The following is a 22,315-nucleotide window of genomic DNA, read 5'->3' on the forward strand; positions in this document are numbered from 1 at the left end:
AGGAAACAATTTGCAAGCCAGCTTAGAGGCTGCAGCCATTGACATGCAAATAGTGGACAAAAGCAACCAGCAGCCTTGCCATTCCTCAATCCAACCGCCTACAATGTGGATCCCTGCCAGGACATCAATTGTTTTCATCAAATGAGTGAATAACCATGTGCTTTGTCTCTCTCGGACCAAGAAAACCTGGATTTCTGGCTCCGTCCATTCCAAACAACAAGACTGCATCAGGTTTCTCGCCACATTAGCTCAGGCTCAAATTAAAACATTGTTGCCCCCACAGCACCAGTAGCCTTGGAGCTAAGACTCTGGGGGGGTCATAAATTCGGCCCAGACTTTCTTCCTGCAGTGGGATATTAACCAGGACTGGAGGAGACAGTTGTTTGGAATTCAACTTCCAGTCATAGTCTCTTCACACTCCGGTCATCATGGCTCATTGTGCAGCTCATCCCGCCGTCCTCTTCGCACTGCTGCTGATCGGCACGGCCGCAGTCGTGCTTCTCACTTTCCCAAGCAAAGACATTCCCGAGGCGCCCGGGTTCATGGTAAGGCCACCCCCTTGATATTTTTGGATTGTTGTATATTTGATGGTCCTGTGATGGGTGATGAGCCGAGGAGACACCAAGAGGAATCGTCGAACAAAAAGCTGCATTTGTTTCAGCGAGCCTCGGACTAGAACTGCAGCTCTAGGAGAAGAAATGTGTCGAATATCTTCATTCTGCTGTCCTGTCGGAACACTTGTGAAAAAAACTAGACTGCCTGTAACTCCCACTAGGAAGGTCGGAGAGACATGAAACAAAAACTTTTATGTAGGTGTGACTTAGACCTAGATTTCATAATAGTATATTCTTGGGCTAAAATCAACAGGAAGTTGGCAATTCCCCCTTCAAGACAAAAAAGTACTAAAAACAGTCACTTTTGCCTCTTTGAGCTGTATTTTGACCCCCTTAACATGCTTCAAAACTCACCAAACTGAACGCACACATCAGGACTGGCAAACATTGCGATCTAAAAAAAAAACCTAACCCCAAATCTCAAAATTGTGCTCTACTGCAATTTTTTAATAAAACGCAAAAAAAAACTGCTCCTCGGAAGAAAAAAATGACAAAACTGCCTGTAACTCCCACTGGGAAGGTCGGAGAGACATGAAACAAAAACCTCTATGTAGGTCTCACTTAGACCTACATTTCATAGATTGACAACCCCCAGCAAAAATCAACAGGAAGTTTGCTATTCCCCCGTCAAAACAAATGTTTTGTAAAAACCGGTCACCTTCCTTCAAAAACTATCTCCTCTGAGCGTGTTTGTCGGACTAAAACTGGACAAAAGTATTGGGACACTTAGGACTACAACTTGACAAGAGTATTGGGCCACTTGGGACTAAAACTTGACAAAAGTATTGGGACACTTGACTACAACTTGACATAAGTATTGGGACACTTCGGATTACCACTGGACAAAAGTATTGGGACGCTTAGGAATAAAACTGGACAAAAGTATTGGGACACTTACGACGAATACTGGACAAAAGTATTGGGACACTTCGCACTAAAAGTAGACTAAAGTATTGGGACACTTGGGACTAAAACTTGACAAAAGTATTGGGACACTTAGGACTAGCACCTGCCAAATATGCGGGCCCGACCAATGCTGCTTGCAGCTTTAATTATTCCTATGATTAGTTTAAGTCGGGTGACCTCCCTATCTGTGGACCTTCTACCAGGTGTTGCTAATGTCTTTACTCTTCCTCCTAAACCTGACACCTACATTCTTGTGGGATTCCCAATCTCCTGTGGACACTCTCTTCAGTGCCCGGTTATGGACCTTTGCACTTTGACCTTAGAAGAATACTTTTAAAAGATTATGTGGCCAAATACAAAAACACGCTACTTCCAATCCTATAAGATAATCATACATTATATAATTAACCACAAGATCAGTGAGAGTGTTTTTAATGATTGATTGAAACTTTTGTTATTAGATTGCACAGTACAGTACATATTCCGTACAATTTTTTGGATTGTTGTATATTTGATGGTCGTGTGATGGGTGATGAGCCGAGGAGACACCAAGAGGAATCGTCGAACAAAAAGCTGCATTTGTTTCAGCGAGCCTCGGACTAGAACTGCAGCTCTAGGAGAAGAAATGTGCCGAATATCTTCATTCTGCTGTCCTGTCGGAACACTTGTGTTTAAAACCATTTCTAGTAGACCCCTTCTCCTTGTGGGTCTAATCTTGATGCCGGACAGTCTGGCCTGTCTATCTTTCCTTGTCATTAGGGCCCGCATGGCCCATTGTATAAGGACTCCCAAAGGGAGTCCTTATGCAATGGGACATAAGGACCTATTGAATTTGTAAGGTTTTATTCTTTATTATTATTATTATTCTTCCGCAACTTTGCGCTGTAATTTGACCCCCTTAACATACTTCAAATTTTACACACACATCAGTAATATACGGCAAAACTTTTGATCAAAAAAACCAAACCTCAAAACTCAAAATTGCGCTCTAGCGCCCCCTACGAAAAAAAAAAACTAGACTGCCTGTAACTCCCGCTAGGAAGGTCGGAGAGACATGAAAAACCTTTATGTAGGTGTGACTTAGACCTAGATTTCATAATAGTATATTCTTGGGCTAAAATCAACAGGAAGTTGGCAATTCCCCCTTCAAGACAAAAAAGTACTAAAAACAGTAACTTTTGCCTCTTTGAGCTGTATTTTGACCCCCTTAACATGCTTCAAAACTCACCAAACTGAACGCACACATCAGGACTGGCAAACATTGCGATCTAAAAAAAAACCTAACCCCAAATCTCAAAATTGCGCTCTACTGCAATTTTTTAATAAAACGCAAAAAAAACCTGCTCCTCGGAAGAAAAAAATGACAAAACTGCCTGTAACTCCCACTGGGAAGGTCGGAGAGACATGAAACAAAAACCTCTATGTAGGTCTCACTTAGACCTACATTTCATAGATTGACAACCCCCAGAAAAAATCAACAGGAAGTTTGCTATTCCCCCGTCAAAACAATTTTTTTGTAAAAACCGGTCACCTTCCTTCAAAAACTATCTCCTCTGAGCGTGTTTGTCGGACTAAAACTGGACAAAAGTATTGGGACACTTAGGACTACAACTTGACAAAGGTATTGGGCCACTTGGGACTAAAACTTGACAAAAGTATTGGGACACTTGACTACAACTTGACATAAGTATTGGGACACTTCGGATTACCACTGGACAAAAGTATTGGGACACTTAGGAATAAAACTGGACAAAAGTATTGGGACACTTACGACGAATACTGGACAAAAGTATTGGGACACTTCGCACTAAAAGTAGACTAAAGTATTGGGACACTTGGGACTAAAACTTGACAAAAGTATTGGGACACTTAGGACTAGCACCTGCCAAATATGCGGGCCCGACCAATGCTGCTTGCAGCTTTAATTATTCCTATGATTAGTTTAAGTCGGGTGACCTCCCTATCTGTGGACCTTCTACCAGGTGTTGCTAATGTCTTTACTCTTCCTCCTAAACCTGACACCTACATTCTTGTGGGATTTCCAATCTCCTGTGGATACTCTCTTCAGTGCCCGGTTATGGACCTTTGCACTTTTACCTTAGAAGAATACTTTTAAAAGATGATGTGGCCAAATACAAAAACACGCTACTTCCAATCCTATAAGATAATTATACATTATATAATTAACCACAAGATCAGTGAGAGTGTTTTGATTGATTGATTGAAACTTTTGTTATTAGATTGCACAGTACAGTACATATTCCGTACAATTTTTGGATTGTTGTATATTTGATGGTCGTGTGATGGGTGATGAGCCGAGGAGACACCAAGAGGAATCGTCGAACAAAAAGCTGCATTTGTTTCAGCGAGCCTCGGACTAGAACTGCAGCTCTAGGAGAAGAAATGTGCCGAATATCTTCATTCTGCTGTCCTGTCGGAACACTTGTGTTTAAAACCATTTCTAGTAGACCCCTTCTCCTTGTGGGTCTAATCTTGATGCCGGACAGTCTGGCCTGTCTATCTTTCCTTGTCATTAGGGCCCGCATGGCCCATTGTATAAGGACTCCCAAAGGGAGTCCTTATGCAATGGGACATAAGGACCTATTGAATTTGTAAGGTTTTATTCTTTATTATTATTATTATTCTTCCGCAACTTTGCGCTGTAATTTGACCCCCTTAACATACTTCAAAACTCACCAAATTTTACACACACATCAGTAATATACGGCAAAACTTTTTATCAAAAAACCAAACCTCAAAACTCAAAATTGCGCTCTAGCGCCCCCTACAAAAACAAAAACTAGACTGCCTGTAACTCCCACTAGGAAGGTCGGAGAGACATGAAACAAAAACCTTTATGTAGGTGTGACTTAGACCTAGATTTCATAATATTATATTCTTGGGCTAAAATCAACAGGAAGTTGGCAATTCCCCCTTCAAGACAAAAAAGTACTAAAAACAGTCACTTTTGCCTCTTTGAGCTGTATTTTGACCCCCTTAACATGCTTCAAAACTCACCAAACTGAACGCACACATCAGGACTGGCAAACATTGCGATCTAAAAAAAAACCTAACCCCAAATCTCAAAATTGCGCTCTACTGCAATTTTTTAATAAAACGCAAAAAAAATCTGCTCCTCGGAAGAAAAAAATGACAAAACTGCCTGTAACTCCCACTGGGAAAGTCGGAGAGACATGAAACAAAAACCTCTATGTAGGTCTCACTTAGACCTACATTTCATAGATTGACAACCCCCAGAAAAAATCAACAGGAAGTTTGCTATTCCCCCGTCAAAACAATTTTTTTGTAAAAACCGGTCACCTTCCTTCAAAAACTATCTCCTCTGAGCATGTTTGTCGGACTAAAACTGGACAAAAGTATTGGGACACTTAGGACTACAACTTGACAAAAGTATTGGGCCACTTGGGACTAAAACTTGACAAAAGTATTGGGACACTTGACTACAACTTGACATAAGTATTGGGACACTTCGGATTACCACTGGACAAAAGTATTGGGACACTTAGGAATAAAACTGGACAAAAGTATTGGGACACTTACGACGAATACTGGACAAAAGTATTGGGACACTTCGCACTAAAAGTAGACTAAAGTATTGGGACACTTGGGACTAAAACTTGACAAAAGTATTGGGACACTTAGGACTAGCACCTGCCAAATATGTAGGCCCGACCAATGCTCCTTGCAGCTTTAATTATTCCTATGATTAGTTTAAGTCGGGTGACCTCCCTATCTGTGGACCTTCTACCAGGTGTTGCTAATGTCTTTACTCTTCCTCCTAAACCTGACACCTACATTCTTGTGGGATTCCCAATCTCCTGTGGACACTCTCTTCAGTGCCCGGTTATGGACCTTTGCACTTTGACCTTAGAAGAATACTTTTAAAAGATGATGTGGCCAAATACAAAAACACGCTACTTCCAATCCTATAAGATAATTATACATTATATAATTAACCACAAGATCAGTGAGAGTGTTTTGATTGATTGATTGAACCTTTTATTCGTAGATTGCACAGTACAGTACATATTCCGTACAATTGACCACTAAATGGTAACACCCGATTAAGTTTTTCAACTTGTTTAAGTCGGGGTCCACGTTAATCAATTCATGGTAGAAGTTCAGTGTGAAGTTGGTTGACATGGGGTAACCGAAGAGTGTCCGTCTGGAGGCTCAAAAGCTAAATCTTTGCCACTGGATACTGCGTATTCTTATTCTCTATATTTAACAGTCATGAGATAGTTTATGCGCTCATCAGACCCAATTGGGTATCCATGTACACAAGGGTGTCAAACTTGTTTTCATTGAGGGCCACATGATATCATGGATCTTGGATCCCTCAGGCGGTACTGCATCAAAAAGCGGCATCAGTGTGTAAAGGATATCACCACATGGGCTCAGGAACACTTCAGAAAACCACTATTAGTAACTACAGTTTGTCGCTACATCTGTAAGTACAAGTTAAAACTCTACTATGCAACGCCAAATCCATTTATCAACAACACCCAGAAACGGTGCCGTCTGAAATGGACTGATGAAAAGTGTTCTGTGGTCTGACGAGTCCACATTTCAAATTGTTTTTGGAAACTGTGGACGTCGTGTCCTCTGGACCAAAGAGGAAAAGGACCATCCGGATTGTTATAAGCGCAAAGTGTAAAAGCCAGCATCTGTGATGGTATGGGGGTGTATGGGGGTGGGTAACTCACACATCTGTGAAGGCACCATTAATGCTGAAAGGTACATACAGATTTTGAAGCAACATATGTTGCCAACCAAGCAACGTTATCATGGACGCCCCTGCTTATTTCAGCAAGACAATGCTATGCCACGCGTTACAACAACGTGGCTTCATAGTAAAAGAGTGCGGGTACTAGACTGGCCTGCCTGTAGTCCAGATCTGTCTCCCATTGAAAATGTGTGGCGCATTATGAATTCTAAAATAGCACAACGGAGACCCCCGGACTGTTGAACAACTTAAGCTGTACATCAAGCAAGAATGAGAAAGAATTCCACTTCAAAAATGTGTCTCCTCAGTTCCCAAACCTACTAATGGGTGAATTTTGGCGAATTAAACGCCTTTCTAATATTCGCTCTCGGAGCAATGACATCACAACGTGACGTCACATCGGGAAGCAATCCGCCATTTTCTCAAACACCGAGTCAAATCAGCTCTGTTATTTTCCGTTTTTTCGACTGTTTTCCGTACCTTGGAGACATCATGCCTCGTCGGTGTGTTGTCGGAGGGTGTAACAACACGAACAGGGACGGTATTCAAGTTGCACCAGTGGCCCAAAGATGCCAAAGTGGCAAGAAATTGGACGTTTGTTCCGCACACTTTACCGACGAAAGCTATGCTACGACAGAGATGGCAAGAATGTGTGGATATCCTGCGACACTCAAAGCAGATGCATTTCCAACCATAAAGTCAAAGAAATCTGCCGCCAGACCCCCATTGAATCTGCCGGAGTGTGTGAGCAATTCAGGGACAAAGGCCCTCGGTAGCACGGCAAGCAATGGCGGCGGTTTGTTCCCGCAGACGAGCGAGCTAAACCCCCTGGATGTCTTGGCTCACACCGTCCCTTATGCCACCGAAGATGATCAAGAGAAGAATATCGACCCTAGCTTCCCTGGCCTGCTGACATCAACTCCAAAACTGGACAGATCAGCTTTCAGGAAAAGAGAGCGGATGAGGGTATGTCTACAGAATATATTAATTGATGAAAATTGGGCTGTCTGCACTCTCAAAGTGCATGTTGTTGCCAAATGTATTTCATATGCTGTAAACCTAGTTCATAGTTGTTAGTTTCCTTTAATGCCAAACAAACACATACCAATCGTTGGTTAGAAGGCGATCGCCGAATTCGTCCTCGCTTTCTCCCGTGTCGCTGGCTGTCGTGTCGTTTTCCTCGGTTTTGCTTGCATACGGTTCAAACCGATATGGCTCAATAGCTTCAGTTTCTTCTTCAATTTCGCTTAAACCGCTGAAATCCGAGTCTGAATCCGAGCTAATGTCGCTATAGCTTGCTGTTCTTTCCGCCATGTTTGTTTGTATTGGCATCACTATGTGACCATCCATCCATCCATCCATCTTCTTCCGCTTATCCAAGGTCGGGTCGCGGGGGCAGCAGCCTAAGCAGGGAAGCCCAGACTTCCCTCTCACCAGCCACTTCGTCCAGCTCTTCCTGTGGGACCCCGAGGCGTTCCCAGGCCAGCCGGGAGACATAGTCTTCCCAACGTGTCCTGGGTCTTCCCCGCGGCCTCCTACCGGTCGGACGTGCCCTAAACACCTCCCTAGGGAGGCGTTCGGGTGGCATCCTGACCAGATGCCCGAACCACCTCATCTGGCTCCTCTCGATGTGGAGGAGCAGCGGCTTTACTTTGAGCTCCCCCCGGATGGCAGAGCTTCTCACCCTATCTCTAAGGGAGAGCCCCGCCACCCGGCGGAGGAAACTCATTTGGGCCGCTTGTACCCGTGATCTTGTCCTTTCGGTCATAACCCAAAGCTCATGACCATAGGTGAGGATGGGAACGTAGATCGACCGGTAAATTGAGAGCTTTGCCTTCCGGCTCAGCTCCTTCTTCACCACAACGGATCGATACAGCGTCCGCATTACTGAAGACGCCGCACCGATCCGCCTGTCGATCTCACGATCCACTCTTCCTCCACTCGTGAACAAGACTCCAAGGTACTTGAACTCCTCCACTTGGGGCAAGATCTCCTCCCCAACCCGGAGATGGCACCCTTTTCCGATTGTACCCTTAGACATAGGGTGAGAAGCTCTGTCATTCGGGGGGAGCTCAAAGTAAATCCGCTGCTCCTCCACATCGAGAGGAGCCAGATGAGGTGGTTCGGGCATCTGGTCAGGATGCCACCCGATCGCCTCCCTCGGGAGGTGTTTAGGGCACGTCCGACCGGTAGGAGGCCACGGGGAAGACCCAGGACACGCTGGGAAGACTATGTCTCCCGGCTGGCCTGGGAACGCCTCGGGATCCCCCGGGAGGAGCTGGACGAAGTGGCTGGGGAGAGGGAAGTCTGGGCTTCCCTGCTTAGGCTGCTGCCCCCGCGACCCGACCTCGGATAAGCGGAAGAAGATGGATGGATGGATGGATGGATGTATTCCGTTTATATTTACATCTAACAAAATTTCCCAACTCATATGGAAACAGGGTTTGTATTTTTGGGTACTCTGACATGAAATATTCACATACATATGTCTCATATGGGCGAAAAACATTGAAATTGGCCTGCAGTGTAAACATTACCTCAGTTACATCGGCGTGTCGTTCAGTACTGTCCCATGCCAAGATATAATAACAAGCTTGCTCAATTGCGAGAGTTGTACTCACTTCTATGTGGTCACTACTCTGTGTTCTCTACTCCTGTAGTACGGAATTGTTCTGGATGCTGGATCCTCACACACGTCTCTGTACGTATACAAGTGGCCTGCAGACAAACAAAATGGCACCGGGGTGGTCACCCAGCACAGTGAATGTCATGCAAAGGGTAAGCTGGTAGTTTGCATATTGGAAAAAAAAACCACATCACCTACTGTATTATTTTTACTTAAATCATTTACCAACTTCAATCGAAAATGTGCACATTTTTCCCTATCATGACTCTTGTCAAGAAGGACTAATCAATGTTTGGCTCTTTTGGAAGGAGGTGGGATCTCCAGCTATGCAGGCCAGCAGGGAGCGGTGGGACGGAGCTTGGAGGCGTGCTTGGACCAGGCAGTGCAGGACGTCCCTGCACATCGACACACGGTCACACCTGTGTACCTGGGGGCCACAGCTGGCATGAGGCTTCTGCAGTGAGTCATTGTTTATAACTACTTTTGTATTGCAACAGTGCTAACTGAAATTAGGTACTACTATGGGGAGGGGGGACGACCACTCAGGGTTCTGTTGCGTTTGACCAGTCTAACTCTCAGGGAATTAAAGTCACTGGTCAATCCCAAGTTCTTTCAGATGACATATATGCAGAGTAAAAAGGACCATCAAGACAGAGTAGGAATATTATTGTCAGAGTTTGTTGGTGAAGAACCCCAAGATGCAGTGAGTCATTGTTTATGTCAGCTTCAGATGGTACTTCCATGGACCTTTGCTTGCATATGTGAATCTATAACTACTTTTGTATTGCAACAGTACTAACTGAAATGAGGTACTACTATGGGGAGGGGGGACGACAACTCAGGGTTCTGTTGCGTTTGACCGGTCTAACTCTCATGGAATTAATGTCACTGGTCAATCCCAAGTTCTTTCAGATGACATATATGCAGAGTGAGAAGGACCATCAAGACAGAATAGGAATATTATTGTCAGAGTTTGTTGGTGACGAACCCCAAGATGCAGTGAGTCATTGTTTATGTCAGCTTCAGATGGTACTTCCATGGACCTTTGCTTGCATATGTGAATCTATAACTACTTTTGTATTGCAACAGTGCTAACTGAAATGAGGTACTACAATGGGGAGGGGGGACGACAACTCAGGGTTCTGTTGCGTTTGACCAGTCTAACTCTCATGGAATTAAAGTCACTGGTCAATCCCAAGTTCTTTCAGATGACATATATGCAGAGTGAGAAGGACCATCAAGACAGAATAGGAATATTATTGTCAGAGTTTGTTGGTGAAGAACCCCAAGATGCAGTGAGTCATTGTTTATGTCAGCTTCAGATGGTACTTCCATGGACCTTTGCTTGCAAATGTGAATCTATAACTACTTTTGTATTGCAACAGTACTAACTGAAATGAGGTACTACTATGGGGAGGGGGGACGACAACTCAGGGTTCTGTTGCGTTTGACCAGTCTACCTCTCAGGGAATTAAAGTCACTGGTCAATCCCAAGTTCTTTCAGATGACATATATGCAGAGTAAGAAGGACCATCAAGACAGAATAGGAATATTATTGTCAGAGTTTGTTGGTGAAGAACCCCAAGATGCAGTGAGTCATTGTTTATGTCAGCTTCAGATGGTACTTCCATGGACCTTTGCTTGCATATGTGAATCTATAACTACTTTTGTTTTGCAACAGTGCTAACTGAAATGAGGTACTACTTAGGGGAGGGGGGATGACCACTCAGGGTTCTGTTGCGTTTGACCAGTCTAACTCTCATGGAATTAAAGTCACTGGTCAATCCCAAGTTTTTTCAGATGACATATATGTAGAGTAAGAAGGACCATCAAAACAGAATAGGAATATTATTGTCAGAGTTTGTTGGTGAAGAACCCCAAGATGCAGTGAGTCATTGTTTATGTCAGCTTCAGATGGTACTTCCATGGACCTTTGCTTGCAAATGTGAATCTATAACTACTTTTGTATTGCAACAGTGCTAACTGAAATGAGGTACTACTTAGGGGAGGGGGGACGACAACTCAGGGTTCTGTTGCGTTTGACCGGTCTAACTCTCATGGAATTAAAGTCACTGGTCAATCCCAAGTTCTTTCAGATGACATATATGCAGAGTAAGAAGGACCATCAAGACAGAATAGGAATATTATTGTCAGAGTTTGTTGGTGAAGAACCCCAAGATGCAGAGAAGGCGGAAGGCATTGTGGGCGGCATTGCGTAGTGGGTAGAGCAACCGTGCCAGAAACCTGAGGGTTGCAGGTTCGCTCCCCGCCTCTTACCATCCAAAAATCGCTGCCGTTGTGTCCTTGGGCGGGACACTTCACCCTTTGCCCCCGGTGCCACTCACACCGGTGAATTGAATGATGAATGATAGGTGGTGGTCGGAGGGGCCGTTGGCGCAAATTGCAGCCACGCTTCCGTCAGTCTACCCCAGGGCAGCTGTGGCTATGAAAGTAGCTTACCACCACCAGGTGTGAATGAATGATGGGTTCTACATGTAAAGCGACTTTGGGTACTTAGAAAAGCGCTATATAAATCCCAGGTATTATTATTATTATTGTGCGGGAAAACATGATTCAATTTAACACTAGAGCAAAAAAAACAAACAAAAGGTTACAAACAAAAGGCGGAGAACAAACTTGGCTATGAACTAAAATAGCACAAAGGCTAACTGTGGACAAGAGACAAAAACACTTACTGTGACACGAAGGAACTATATGACATGAGCAGAGTGAACAAAAGTAGACAGAGCTACAACGACAAGTATTATGACAGGTAGTAGTGACATCGACAATGACAGGTAGACACTACAATAATCCAGCACTGACTGGAGGGGAAGGCAGGTTTAAATAGCAGCTGGCTGATTGACAGCAGGTGTGGCCAGGTGCCAATCAGCCACAGCTGAGGGGAAGCAGCACTCTGGGAGACAATCAGGAAATGAAGACAAAATAAAAGCGCTGACAAAAAACTAAAAACTAAAACACAGTCAAACTGTCAGGGACAAGCCTAACAGTTATCATGTTTTACTGAAGCTTCAGGAGACCAGCCCACATCAATACAGTCATACCGTCATCTCGGGATAGTCTAACCTTCAAACGGAAGAGACAACTTCTTGCATACGAAGAAAGCCCCCACCCTCTCCAGAAAGGAATACAGGTTCATTGTTTAAATCAATGTTCAAGTATTTAATTTTTTTTTTTGTAAAGAATAATAAAAACATTTTAATTTAATTCTTCATTTTAGCTTCTGTTTTTTCGACAAAGAATATTTGTGAAATATTTCTTCAAACTTATTATGATTAAAATTCCAAAAAAATATTCTGGCAAATCTAGAAAATCTGTAGAATCAAATATAAATATTATTTCAAAGTCTTTTGAATTTCTTTTAAAATTTTTGTTCTGGAAAATTTAGAAGAAATACTGATTTGTCTTTGTTAGAAATATAGCTCGGTCCAATTTGTTATATATTCTAACAAAGTGCAGATTGGATTTGAACCTATTTAAAAACATGTCATAAAAATTCTAAAATTAATCTTAATCAGGAAAAATTACTAATGATGTTCCATAAATTATTTTTTTATTTTTTTCAAAAAGATTCGAATTAGCTAGTTTTTCTCTTCTTTTTTTCGGTTGAATTTTGAATTTTAGAGAGTCGAAATTGAAGATGTATGTATGTAATTTTCATTTTTTTCGTGTTTTCTCCTCTTTTAAACCGTTCAATTAAGTGTTTTTTTCATCATTTATTCTCTACAAAAAACCTTCCGTGAAAGATAAATATCCATCCATCCATCCATCCATCCATCTTCTTCCGCTTATCCGAGGTCGGGTCGCGGGGGCAGCAGCCTAAGCAGGGAAGCCCAGACTTCCCTCTCCCCAGCCACTTCGTCCAGCTCCTCCCGGGGGATCCCGAGGCGTTCCCAGGCCAGCCGGGAGACATAGTCTTCCCAACGTGTCCTGGGTCTTCCCCGTGGCCTCCTACCGGTCGGACGTGCCCGAAACACCTTCCTAGGGAGGCGTTCGGGTGGCATCCTGACCAGATGCCCGAACCACCTCATCTGGCTCCTCTCGATGTGGAGGAGCAGCGGCTTTACTTTGAGCTCCCCCCGAATGACAGAGCTTCTCACCCTATCTCTAAGGGAGAGCCCCGCCACTCGGCGGAGGAAACTCATTTGAGCCGCTTGTACCCGTGATCTTGTCCTTTCGGTCATGACCCAAGGCTCATGACCATAGGTGAGGATGGGAACGTAGATCGACCGGTAAATCGAGAGCTTTGCCTTCCGGCTCAGCTCCTTCTTCACCACAACGGATCGATACAGCGTCCGCATTACTGAAGACGCCGCACCGATCCGCCTGTCGATCTCACCATCCACTCTTCCCCCACTCGTGAACAAGACTCCGAGGTACTTGAACTCCTCCACTTGGGGCAAGATCTCCTCCCCAACCCGGAGATGGCACTCCACCCTTTTCCGGGAGAGAACCATGGACTCGGACTTGGAGGTGCTGATTCCCATCCCAGTCGCTTCACACTCGGCTGCGAACCGATCCAGTGAGAACTGAAGATCTTGGCCGGAGGAAGCCATCAGGACCACATCATCTGCAAATAGCAGAGACCTAATCCTGCAGCCACCAAACCAGATACCCTCAACGCCTTGACTGCGCCTAGAAATTCTGTCCATAAAGGTTATGAACAGAATCGGTGACAAAGGGCAGCCCTGGCGGAGTCCAACCCTCACTGGAAACGTGTCCGACTTACTGCCGGCAATGCGGACCAAGCTCTGACACTGATCATACAGGGAGCGAACTGCCACAATAAGACAGTCCGTTACCCCATACTCTCTGAGCACTCCCCACAGGACTTCCCGGGGTACACGGTCGAATGCCTTCTCCAAGTCCACAAAGCACATGTAGACTGGTTGGGCAAACTCCCATGCACCCTCAAGGACCCTGCCGAGAGTATAGAGCTGGTCCACAGTTCCACGACCAGGACGAAAACCACACTGTTCCTCCTGAATCCGAGGTTCGACTATCCGGCGTAGCCTCCTCTCCAGTACACCTGAATAGACCTTACCGGGAAGGCTGAGGAGTGTGATCCCACGATAGTTAGAACACACCCTCCGGTTCCTCTTCTTAAAGAGAGGAACCACCACCCCGGTCTGCCAATCCAGAGGTACCGCCCCCGATGTCCACGCGATGATAAATATCATTAATTATTAATAATAAAATAGAGTTAAAGGTAAATTGAGCAATTTGGCTATTTCTGGCAATTTATTTAAGTGTGTATCAAACTGGTAGCCAAGAAGTAGCTCTTGGTTTCAAAAAGGTTGGTGACCCCTGCAGTAGAACATCCATTCATAACCACTCTGCCATTAGTGTGCCTTGAGAGATCATCAGGTATGCCGCAGGAAAATAGCCGGTGCCTTATGTTTTGCATTTCTGGAACCGTGGGCCCTAAAACAATTTAGTTGATTAGCCCTGATTTATTGATTGCAGTGAAATGTTCCTAATGTGCAGTGAAATGTTCCTAATGTGAAATATACGTTTTGATTGGCAAACGCTGAGTCCTATAAAGACCTATCAAAACACAGAATGCCTAATGTAAAGTAATTTGATGACATGACTGTTTTTCACCCTCCCCAGTATCTCAAATCCACAGCAGTCAGCTGAAATTCTGCTGGAAGTAGGCAAGAAAATCCAGTCCTACCCGTTCAGCTTCCGCGGGGCTGCCATTCTGTCCGGTCAAGAGGAAGGCGCATTTGGCTGGGTCACCGTCAATTACCTCTTAGAGAACTTCATCAAGGTGAGAATTTGTATTTGTATTGCACAGTATTACACGTACACCAGTGACGTGCAGTCACTAGAGGCAGGTGAGGCGGGGCCTCACCTGCCATCATGGTAAAAAAAAATGTTCAGGTAAAAAATATTTTTCAAGGTAAACATTTTTTTCAAGGTTAAAAATGTGTTTCAAGGTAAAAAATAATTTTCAAGGTAAAAAAAATTTTTCAAGGTAAAAAAAAATTTTACTTTGAAAAGTTTTTTTTCAATGTAAAAAATGATTTTCAAGGTAAAAAATGATTTTCAAGGTAAAAAAAATTTTTCAAGGTAAAAATTTTTTTTCAAGGTTAAAAATGATTTTCAATGTAAAAAATGATTTTCAAGGTAAAAAAATTTTTTCAAGGTAAATTTTTTTTTTCAAGGTTAAAAATGATTTTCTAGGTAAAAAAAAATTTTAAGGTAAAAAAAATTTTACCTTGAAAATTTTTTTTTTCAAGGTTAAAAATGATTTTCAAGGTAAAAAATGATTTCTAGGTAAAAAAAAATTTAAAGGTAAAAAAAATGTTTCAAGGTAAAAAAAATGTTTCAAGGTAAAAAAAATTTTTCAAAGTAAAATTTTTTTTTCAATGTAAAAAATGATTTTCAAGGTAAAAAATGATTTTCAAGGTAAAAAATGATTTTCAAGGTAAAAAAAAATTTTCAAGGTAAAATTTTTTTTTCAAGGTTAAAAATGATTTTCAAGGTAAAAAATGATTTTCTAGGTAAAAAAATTTTTTAAGGTAAAAAAAATTTTTCAAGGTAAATTTTTTTTTTCAAGGTTAAAAATGATTTTCAAGGTAAAAAATGATTTTCTAGGTAAAAAAAAATTTAAAGGTAAAAAAAATGTTTCAAGGTAAAAACATTTTTTCAAGGTTAAAAATGATATTCAAGGTAAAAAATGATTTTCAAGGTAAAAAAAAATTTTCAAGGTAAAAAAAATGTTATGGGTAAAAAACATTTTCCAAGGTAAACATTTTTTTTCAAGGTAAAAAAATGATTTTCAAAGAAAAAAAATGTAAAAAGAAAAAAAATTAATTAAATTGCTATATGTATGCAGTGATTATACTATAAAGTTATTTTCCATTTAACTTCAGCAGTTTTAGATAATTTTTATTCAAAATCGCTGAATTTTCACATTTGCCGTTCAAATACTGAGAAGAGACAGTGCGGTGAACAGCAGCCAGTTGAGGCACGTCACTCAGTGCCTCAACATGGACGGACTCGGCTAACTGCTGGCCTGCTGTGCAGTGAGACTGTATTGCTATATGAACTATATTATACATTTCCATAGTTTAGTTAGCTGAGGTATATAATGTACAGTGTATTTTGTCAACAACTGTATGTGTGTAACGTATTTCTTGTGCTGAGCGATCATAAAACGGCTGCAAAAGACGCACTGGCTGAGGCTCCAGTAGCCCCGCCTCCTGCACCCCCGCCGTAGAATTGTTATATCAACTAAAGCCCACACTTAAATTTTCCACGTGCAAGATTGAATCTATTTAAAAAAGTTATTTCATAAGAAGCCAAAAAGTGCAAAGACAATAATGTTCGTGTTGGAGGAGTTGTGAATGACTGCAGGGCCACAACATTAGGTACACCTGCAGACTGCAAGTGTACCTAATTCACAACTCCTCTAACATGAACATTATTGTTTTTGCACTTTTTGGCTTCTTATTAAATAACTTTTGTAACCTATTTTTTATGGGCTTTCCTCTTTGTGATGTTCAGTTCCTGTTATGCGCTGTTATACAGTATATGCCTTGAGCTCTTATTTTGAAGGCGCCAAGAGCGGAAGTGATGACATGTTGTAGTGGAGCGGAGGTTTTTGAAAGAAGGTAAATAAAGTGGTCCTCGTGTAAACTGGAGCCTCCGTGTTTGTTATTTTGTAGTTTCATACAGTATAGGCGACATTTATAAACCCTCGGTTACACTTTTTTAAATAGATTCAATCTTGCACGTGGAAAGTTTAAGTGAGGGCTTTAGTTGATATAACACACCCGTCAGGGGGTTCATTAATCCAGCACAACAGCGGCGAATGGACTTTATTTATAAGTAAAGGTAAGACCATAATAAAGTTACATCATGAAGTGCTCTAAAACTTGCTGGTAGACGGCTGCGTTGACCCTGGATCTCAGGAAACAGAGTGGACCGACACCAGCAGATGACATGGCACCCCAAACCATCACTGATGGTGGAAACTTTACACTAGACTTCAGGCAACGTGGATCCTGTGCCTCTCCTGTCTTCCTCCAGACTCTGGGACCTCGATTTCCAAAGGAAATGCAAAATTTGCATGGTTGGGTGATGGTTTGGGGTGCCATGTCATCTGCTGGTGTCGGTCCACTCTGTTTCCTGAGATCCAGGGTCAACGCAGCCGTCTACCAGCAAGTTTTAGAGCACTTCATGCTTCCTGCTGCTGACCTGCTCTATGGAGATGGAGATTTCAAGTTCCAACAGGACTTGGCGCCTGCACACAGCGCAAAATCTACCCGTGCCTGGTTTACGGACCATGGTATTTCTGTTCTAAATTGGCCCGCCAACTCCCCTGACCTTAGCCCCATAGAAAATCTGTGGGGTATTGTGAAAAGGAAGATGCAGAATGCCAGACCCAAAAACGCAGAAGAGTTGAAGGCCACTATCAGAGCAACCTTTTGAATGCAATTACTGAAATAAATCAAGTTTTTCAAAATATTCTAATTTACTGGCTTTTACCTGTATATTGAGAATCGCTGACAAGAATGGGTGCAAAGACAAACTGGTTGTAACTCACTGAGGACATCTAGCGGCGTTTCTACCACAATGCAGGCTGTTCTTTGAATGGGACTGGGAAGAAAGTGATACAAAGGCATGATTTGCACTACAATAATTAAGGTTTCTGGCGATCATAGTGTGTTAATATTATTAGTAGTAGTTGTATTAATTAAAAATGTATTTACTTATTTGTTGGTGTTACAGTCAGCACTCGGATATTTATGTGCCTCTATATGTGTGTATGTATGTGTGTGTTTGTGTCAAAATGGGTTTCTACTTGAGATAAATATCCATCCATCCATTTTTCTACCACTTGTCCCTTTCGGGGTTGCTGGAGCCTATCTCAGCTATTATTAATAATATACTAAAATAGGACTAGTAAATTAATTATTGTATAGAATGATATAAGACAAGAAAGCTCGGTAGTCTATTTATGAATAAAGAGGTAAATAATATTACATGATATTTAACTGTACTTCTAACTAAAAATAATAAATACAAAAAATATACTTATTTCTACTTTTTTGGGAGATGTAAAAAAGTAATCATTATGTATCAATTTCATTTTTTATGTGTTTTCATTGCCAAGTATGTGTTTCTATATCTGTAATAGGGATGTCCCGATCCAGGTTTTTGCACTTCCGATCCGATACCGATATTGTTTTTGCACTTCCGATCCGATACCGATACTGACCGATACTGGCCTATCCGAGCATGTATTAAAGTTTAAAGTTATTTAGCCTACTTAGTTGTCAGAATCATGTTGAAAAGGGTTTTAGAACTCTTGATAACAACTAGCCAGCTGAATTAGGGGAGTTTGAATAATACACAATGGTTGGTAACAAGAAACTGACCTGTTTATTCAAGGATAAACACAAAATAGACAAAATTATACATGACAAACAGAAATGGCATCATTGAACTAGGGCTGGGCGATATGGCCTTTTTTTAATATTGCGATATTTTAAGGCCATATTGCGATACACGATATATATGTGGATATTTTGCCTTAGCCTTGAATGAACACTTGATGCATATAATCACAGCAGTATGATGATTCTATGTGTCTACATTAAAGCATTATTCTTCATACTGCATTAATATATGCTACTTTTAAACTTTCATGCAGAGAAGGAAATCACAACTAAAAAAATCACTATTTTTTTCATACGGTGTTGATGTGGAAATGTTTGCCTCTGCATTTTGATGGTGTGGACGTGTGGCACCGAACGGAGATAAGCGTCTCGACAGACGTTACAATATTTGAACAATGATGACGAAAACTGTTTTCTCTGTCGTGTCCGTGTGTCGAAAATTGTAATGCGCTTATTTTTTAATTTGATTTTGTGCGTGGCATAGATTTGCCGTGCGCAGAGGACGCTTGAGCAGTGCGCAATTGCACAGGCGCGCACCTTAAAGGGAAGGTTGCTCGCACGGCTGCGCTAGCATCACAGCTAACGTTAGCCATGTTGCTACCTCTCTGCTGTGAGAGGGCGTATACGTATGTGACGTATAACGTGACAGTATGTGACGTGTGTAAGAAGGTGCGCTTGTCTGTCTGTGAGAGGGAGACACAGAAAAGAGTGAGAAGAGCCTGTCATGTAATGCCAGCAGCTAAAAGCAACTGCGTGAGAATCCACAGACCTGTGGATGTGTTGAAGGTGTGCTGGAAAATGCGGAACGGAAATTAGGGAGCAGCAGAAAAGTGGAATGTATTATTTAAATCGGTGCGTTGGAAAACACGGACCGGAGTTTTTTTTAAACTGGATCTGGATCGGCATTTTCCCATGCCTTGCTGATACACATTTTTTTGCAAATATCGGCGGCCGATCCGATCCAAATATCGGATTGGGACATCCCTAATCTGTAATTTACTGTATTGTTATGATTACTTTGTATTATTGGTTTTTCATATCTGAAAAAAACTTATTCTACTACTACAAAAGGCTAAAAGGGGAAAACGTACAGTACAGGCCAAAAGTTTGGACACACCTTCTCATTCACAACACAACTGATGGTCCCAACCCCATTGATAAAGCAAGACGTTCCACTAATCAACCCTGATAAGGCACACCTGTGAAGTGAAAACCCTTTCATGGGACTACCTCTTGAAGCTCATCGAGAGAATGCCAAGAGTGTGCAAAGCAGTAATTAGAGCTACAGTCGCGATCTAAAGTTTACATACACTTGTAAAGAACATAATGTCATGGCTGTCTTGAGTTGCGGGGCGGTATAGCTCAGTTGGTGGAGTGGCCGTGCCAGCAACTTGAGGGTTCCAGGTTCGATCCCCGCTTCCACCATCCTAGTCACTGCCGTTGTGTCCTTGGGCAAGACACTTTACCCACCTGCTCCCAGTTCCACCCACACTGGTTTAAATGTAACTTAGATATTGGGTTTCACTATGTAAAGCGCTTTGAGTCACTAGAGAAAAGCGCTATATAAATATAATTAATTTCACTTCACTTCACTTGAGTTTCCAATCATTTCTACAACTCTTATTTTTTTGTGATGTAGTGATTGGAGCACATACTTGTTGGTCACAAAAAACATTCATGAAGTTTGCTTCTTTTATGAATTTATTATGGCTCTACTGAAAATGTGGAGAGGAGAAAAGGTGAGGCCTTTAATCCCAGGAACACCATTCCCACCGTCAAACATGGTGGTGGTAGTATTATGCTCTGGGCCGGTTTTGCTGCCAATGGAACTGGTGCTTTACAGAGAGTAAATGGGACAATGAAAAAGGAGGATTACCTCCAAATTCTTCAGGACAAGCTAAAATCATCAGCCCGGAGGTTGGGTCTTGGGCACAGTTGGGTGTTCCAACAGGACAATGACCCCAAACACACGTCAAAAGTGGTAAAGGAATGGCTAAGTCAGGCTAGAATGAAGGTTTTAGAATGGCCTTCCCAAAGTCCTGACTTAAACGTGTGGACAATGCTGAAGAAACAAGTCCATGTCAGAAAACCAACACATTTAGCTGAACTGCACCAATTTTGTCAAGTGGTCAACAATTCAAGCAGAAGCTTGTGGATGGCTACCAAAAGCGCCTTATTGCAGGTAAACTTGCCAAGGGACATGTAAGCAAATATTAACATTGCTGTATGTATACTTTTGACCCTCACATTTTCAGTAGAGCCATAATAAATTCATAAAAGAAGCAAACTTCATGAATGTTTTTTGTGACCAACAAGTATGTGCTCCAATCACTCTATCACAAAAAAATAAGAGTTGTAGAAATGATTGGAAACCCAAGACAGCCACGACATGATGTTCTTTACAAGTCTATGTAAACTTTTGATCGCGACTGTATTTTGAAGAAAGTAGATTATAAAACATGTTTTCAGTTTTTTCCCCTTTTTTTGTTAAAGGGGAACATTATCACAATTTCAGAATGGTTAAAACCATTAAAAATCAGTTACCAGTGGCTCATTATATTTTTCGAAGTTTTTTTCTAAATTTTACCCATCCATCCATCCATCCATCCATCTTCTTCCGCTTATCCGAGGTCGGGTCACGGGGGCAGCAGCTTAAGCAGGGAAGCCCAGACTTCCCTCTCCCCAGCCACTTCGTCCAGCTCCTCCCGGGGGATCCCGAGGCGTTCCCAGGCCAGCCGGGAGAGATAGTCTTCCCAGCGTGTCCTGGGTCTTCCCCGTGGCCTCCTACCGGTCGGACGTGCCCGAAACACCTTCCTAGGGAGGCGTTCGGGTGGCATCCTGACCAGATGCCCGAACCACCTCATCTGGCTCCTCTCGATGTGGAGGAGCAGCGGCTTTACTTTGAGCTCCCCCCGAATGACAGAGCTTCTCACCCTATCTCTAAGGGAGAGCCCCGCCACTTGGCGGAGGAAACTCATTTCGGCCGCTTGTACCCGTGATCTTGTCCTTTCGGTCATGACCCAAAGCTCATGACCATAGGTGAGGATGGGAACGTAGATCGACCGGTAAATCGAGAGCTTTGCCTTCCGGCTCAGCTCCTTCTTCACCACAACGGATCGATACAGCGTCAGCATTACTGAAGACGCCGCACCGATCCGCCTGTCGATCTCACGATCCACTCTTCCCCCACTCGTGAACAAGACTCCGAGGTACTTGAACTCCTCCACTTGGGGCAAGATCTCCTACCCAACCCGGAGATGGCACTCCACCCTTTTCCGGGAGAGAACCATGGACTCGGACTTGGAGGTGCTGATTCCCATCCCAGTCGCTTCACACTCGGCTGCGAACCGATCCAGTGAGAGCTGAAGATCTTGGCCGGAGGAAGCCATCAGGACCACATCATCTGCAAATAGCAGTGACCTAATCCTGCAGCCACCAAACCAGATCCCCTCAACGCCCTGACTGCGCCTAGAAATTCTGTCCATAAAGGTTATGAACAGAATCGGTGACAAAGGGCAGCCTTGGCGGAGTCCAACCCTCACTGGAAACGTGTCCGACTTACTGCCGGCAATGCGGACCAAGCTCTGACACTGAGCATACAGGGAGCGAACTGCCACAATAAGACAGTCCGTTACCCCATACTCTCTGAGCACTCCCCACAGGACTTCCCGGGGTACACGGTCGAATGCCTTCTCCAAGTCCACAAAGCACATGTAGACTGGTTGGGCAAACTCCCATGCACCCTCAAGGACCCTGCCGAGAGTATAGAGCTGGTCCACAGTTCCACGACCAGGACGAAAACCACACTGTTCCTCCTGAATCCGAGGTTCGACTATCCGGCGTAGCCTCCTCTCCAGTACACCTGAATAGACCTTACCGGGAAGGCTGAGGAGTGTGATCCCACGATAGTTGGAACACACCCTCCGGTTCCCCTTCTTAAAGAGAGGAACCACCACCCCGGTCTGCCAATCCAGAGGTACCGCCCCCG

At 43.0% G+C, this 22,315-nt stretch overlaps 1 protein-coding gene across 1 annotated transcript in view; it reads left to right on the forward strand.

The window, feature by feature from the left end:
* Window positions 1–361: 361 nt before the first annotated feature.
* The window catches only part of entpd2b (ectonucleoside triphosphate diphosphohydrolase 2b), a 36,883-nt gene continuing 14,929 nt past the window's right edge, over window positions 362–22,315 (forward strand). Inside the window, exons 1-4 of the mRNA XM_061980892.2 lie at window positions 362–545; window positions 8,928–9,045; window positions 9,202–9,352; window positions 14,528–14,687. Of these exons, the coding sequence (XP_061836876.2) occupies window positions 429–545; window positions 8,928–9,045; window positions 9,202–9,352; window positions 14,528–14,687 (546 nt within the window). The 5' untranslated portion in view covers window positions 362–428. The remainder of the gene's footprint in view (window positions 546–8,927; window positions 9,046–9,201; window positions 9,353–14,527; window positions 14,688–22,315) is intronic.

Source organism: Nerophis lumbriciformis, linkage group LG20 (assembly GCF_033978685.3).
Source record: "Nerophis lumbriciformis linkage group LG20, RoL_Nlum_v2.1, whole genome shotgun sequence".
Classification (NCBI taxonomy): Eukaryota; Metazoa; Chordata; class Actinopteri; order Syngnathiformes; family Syngnathidae; genus Nerophis; species Nerophis lumbriciformis.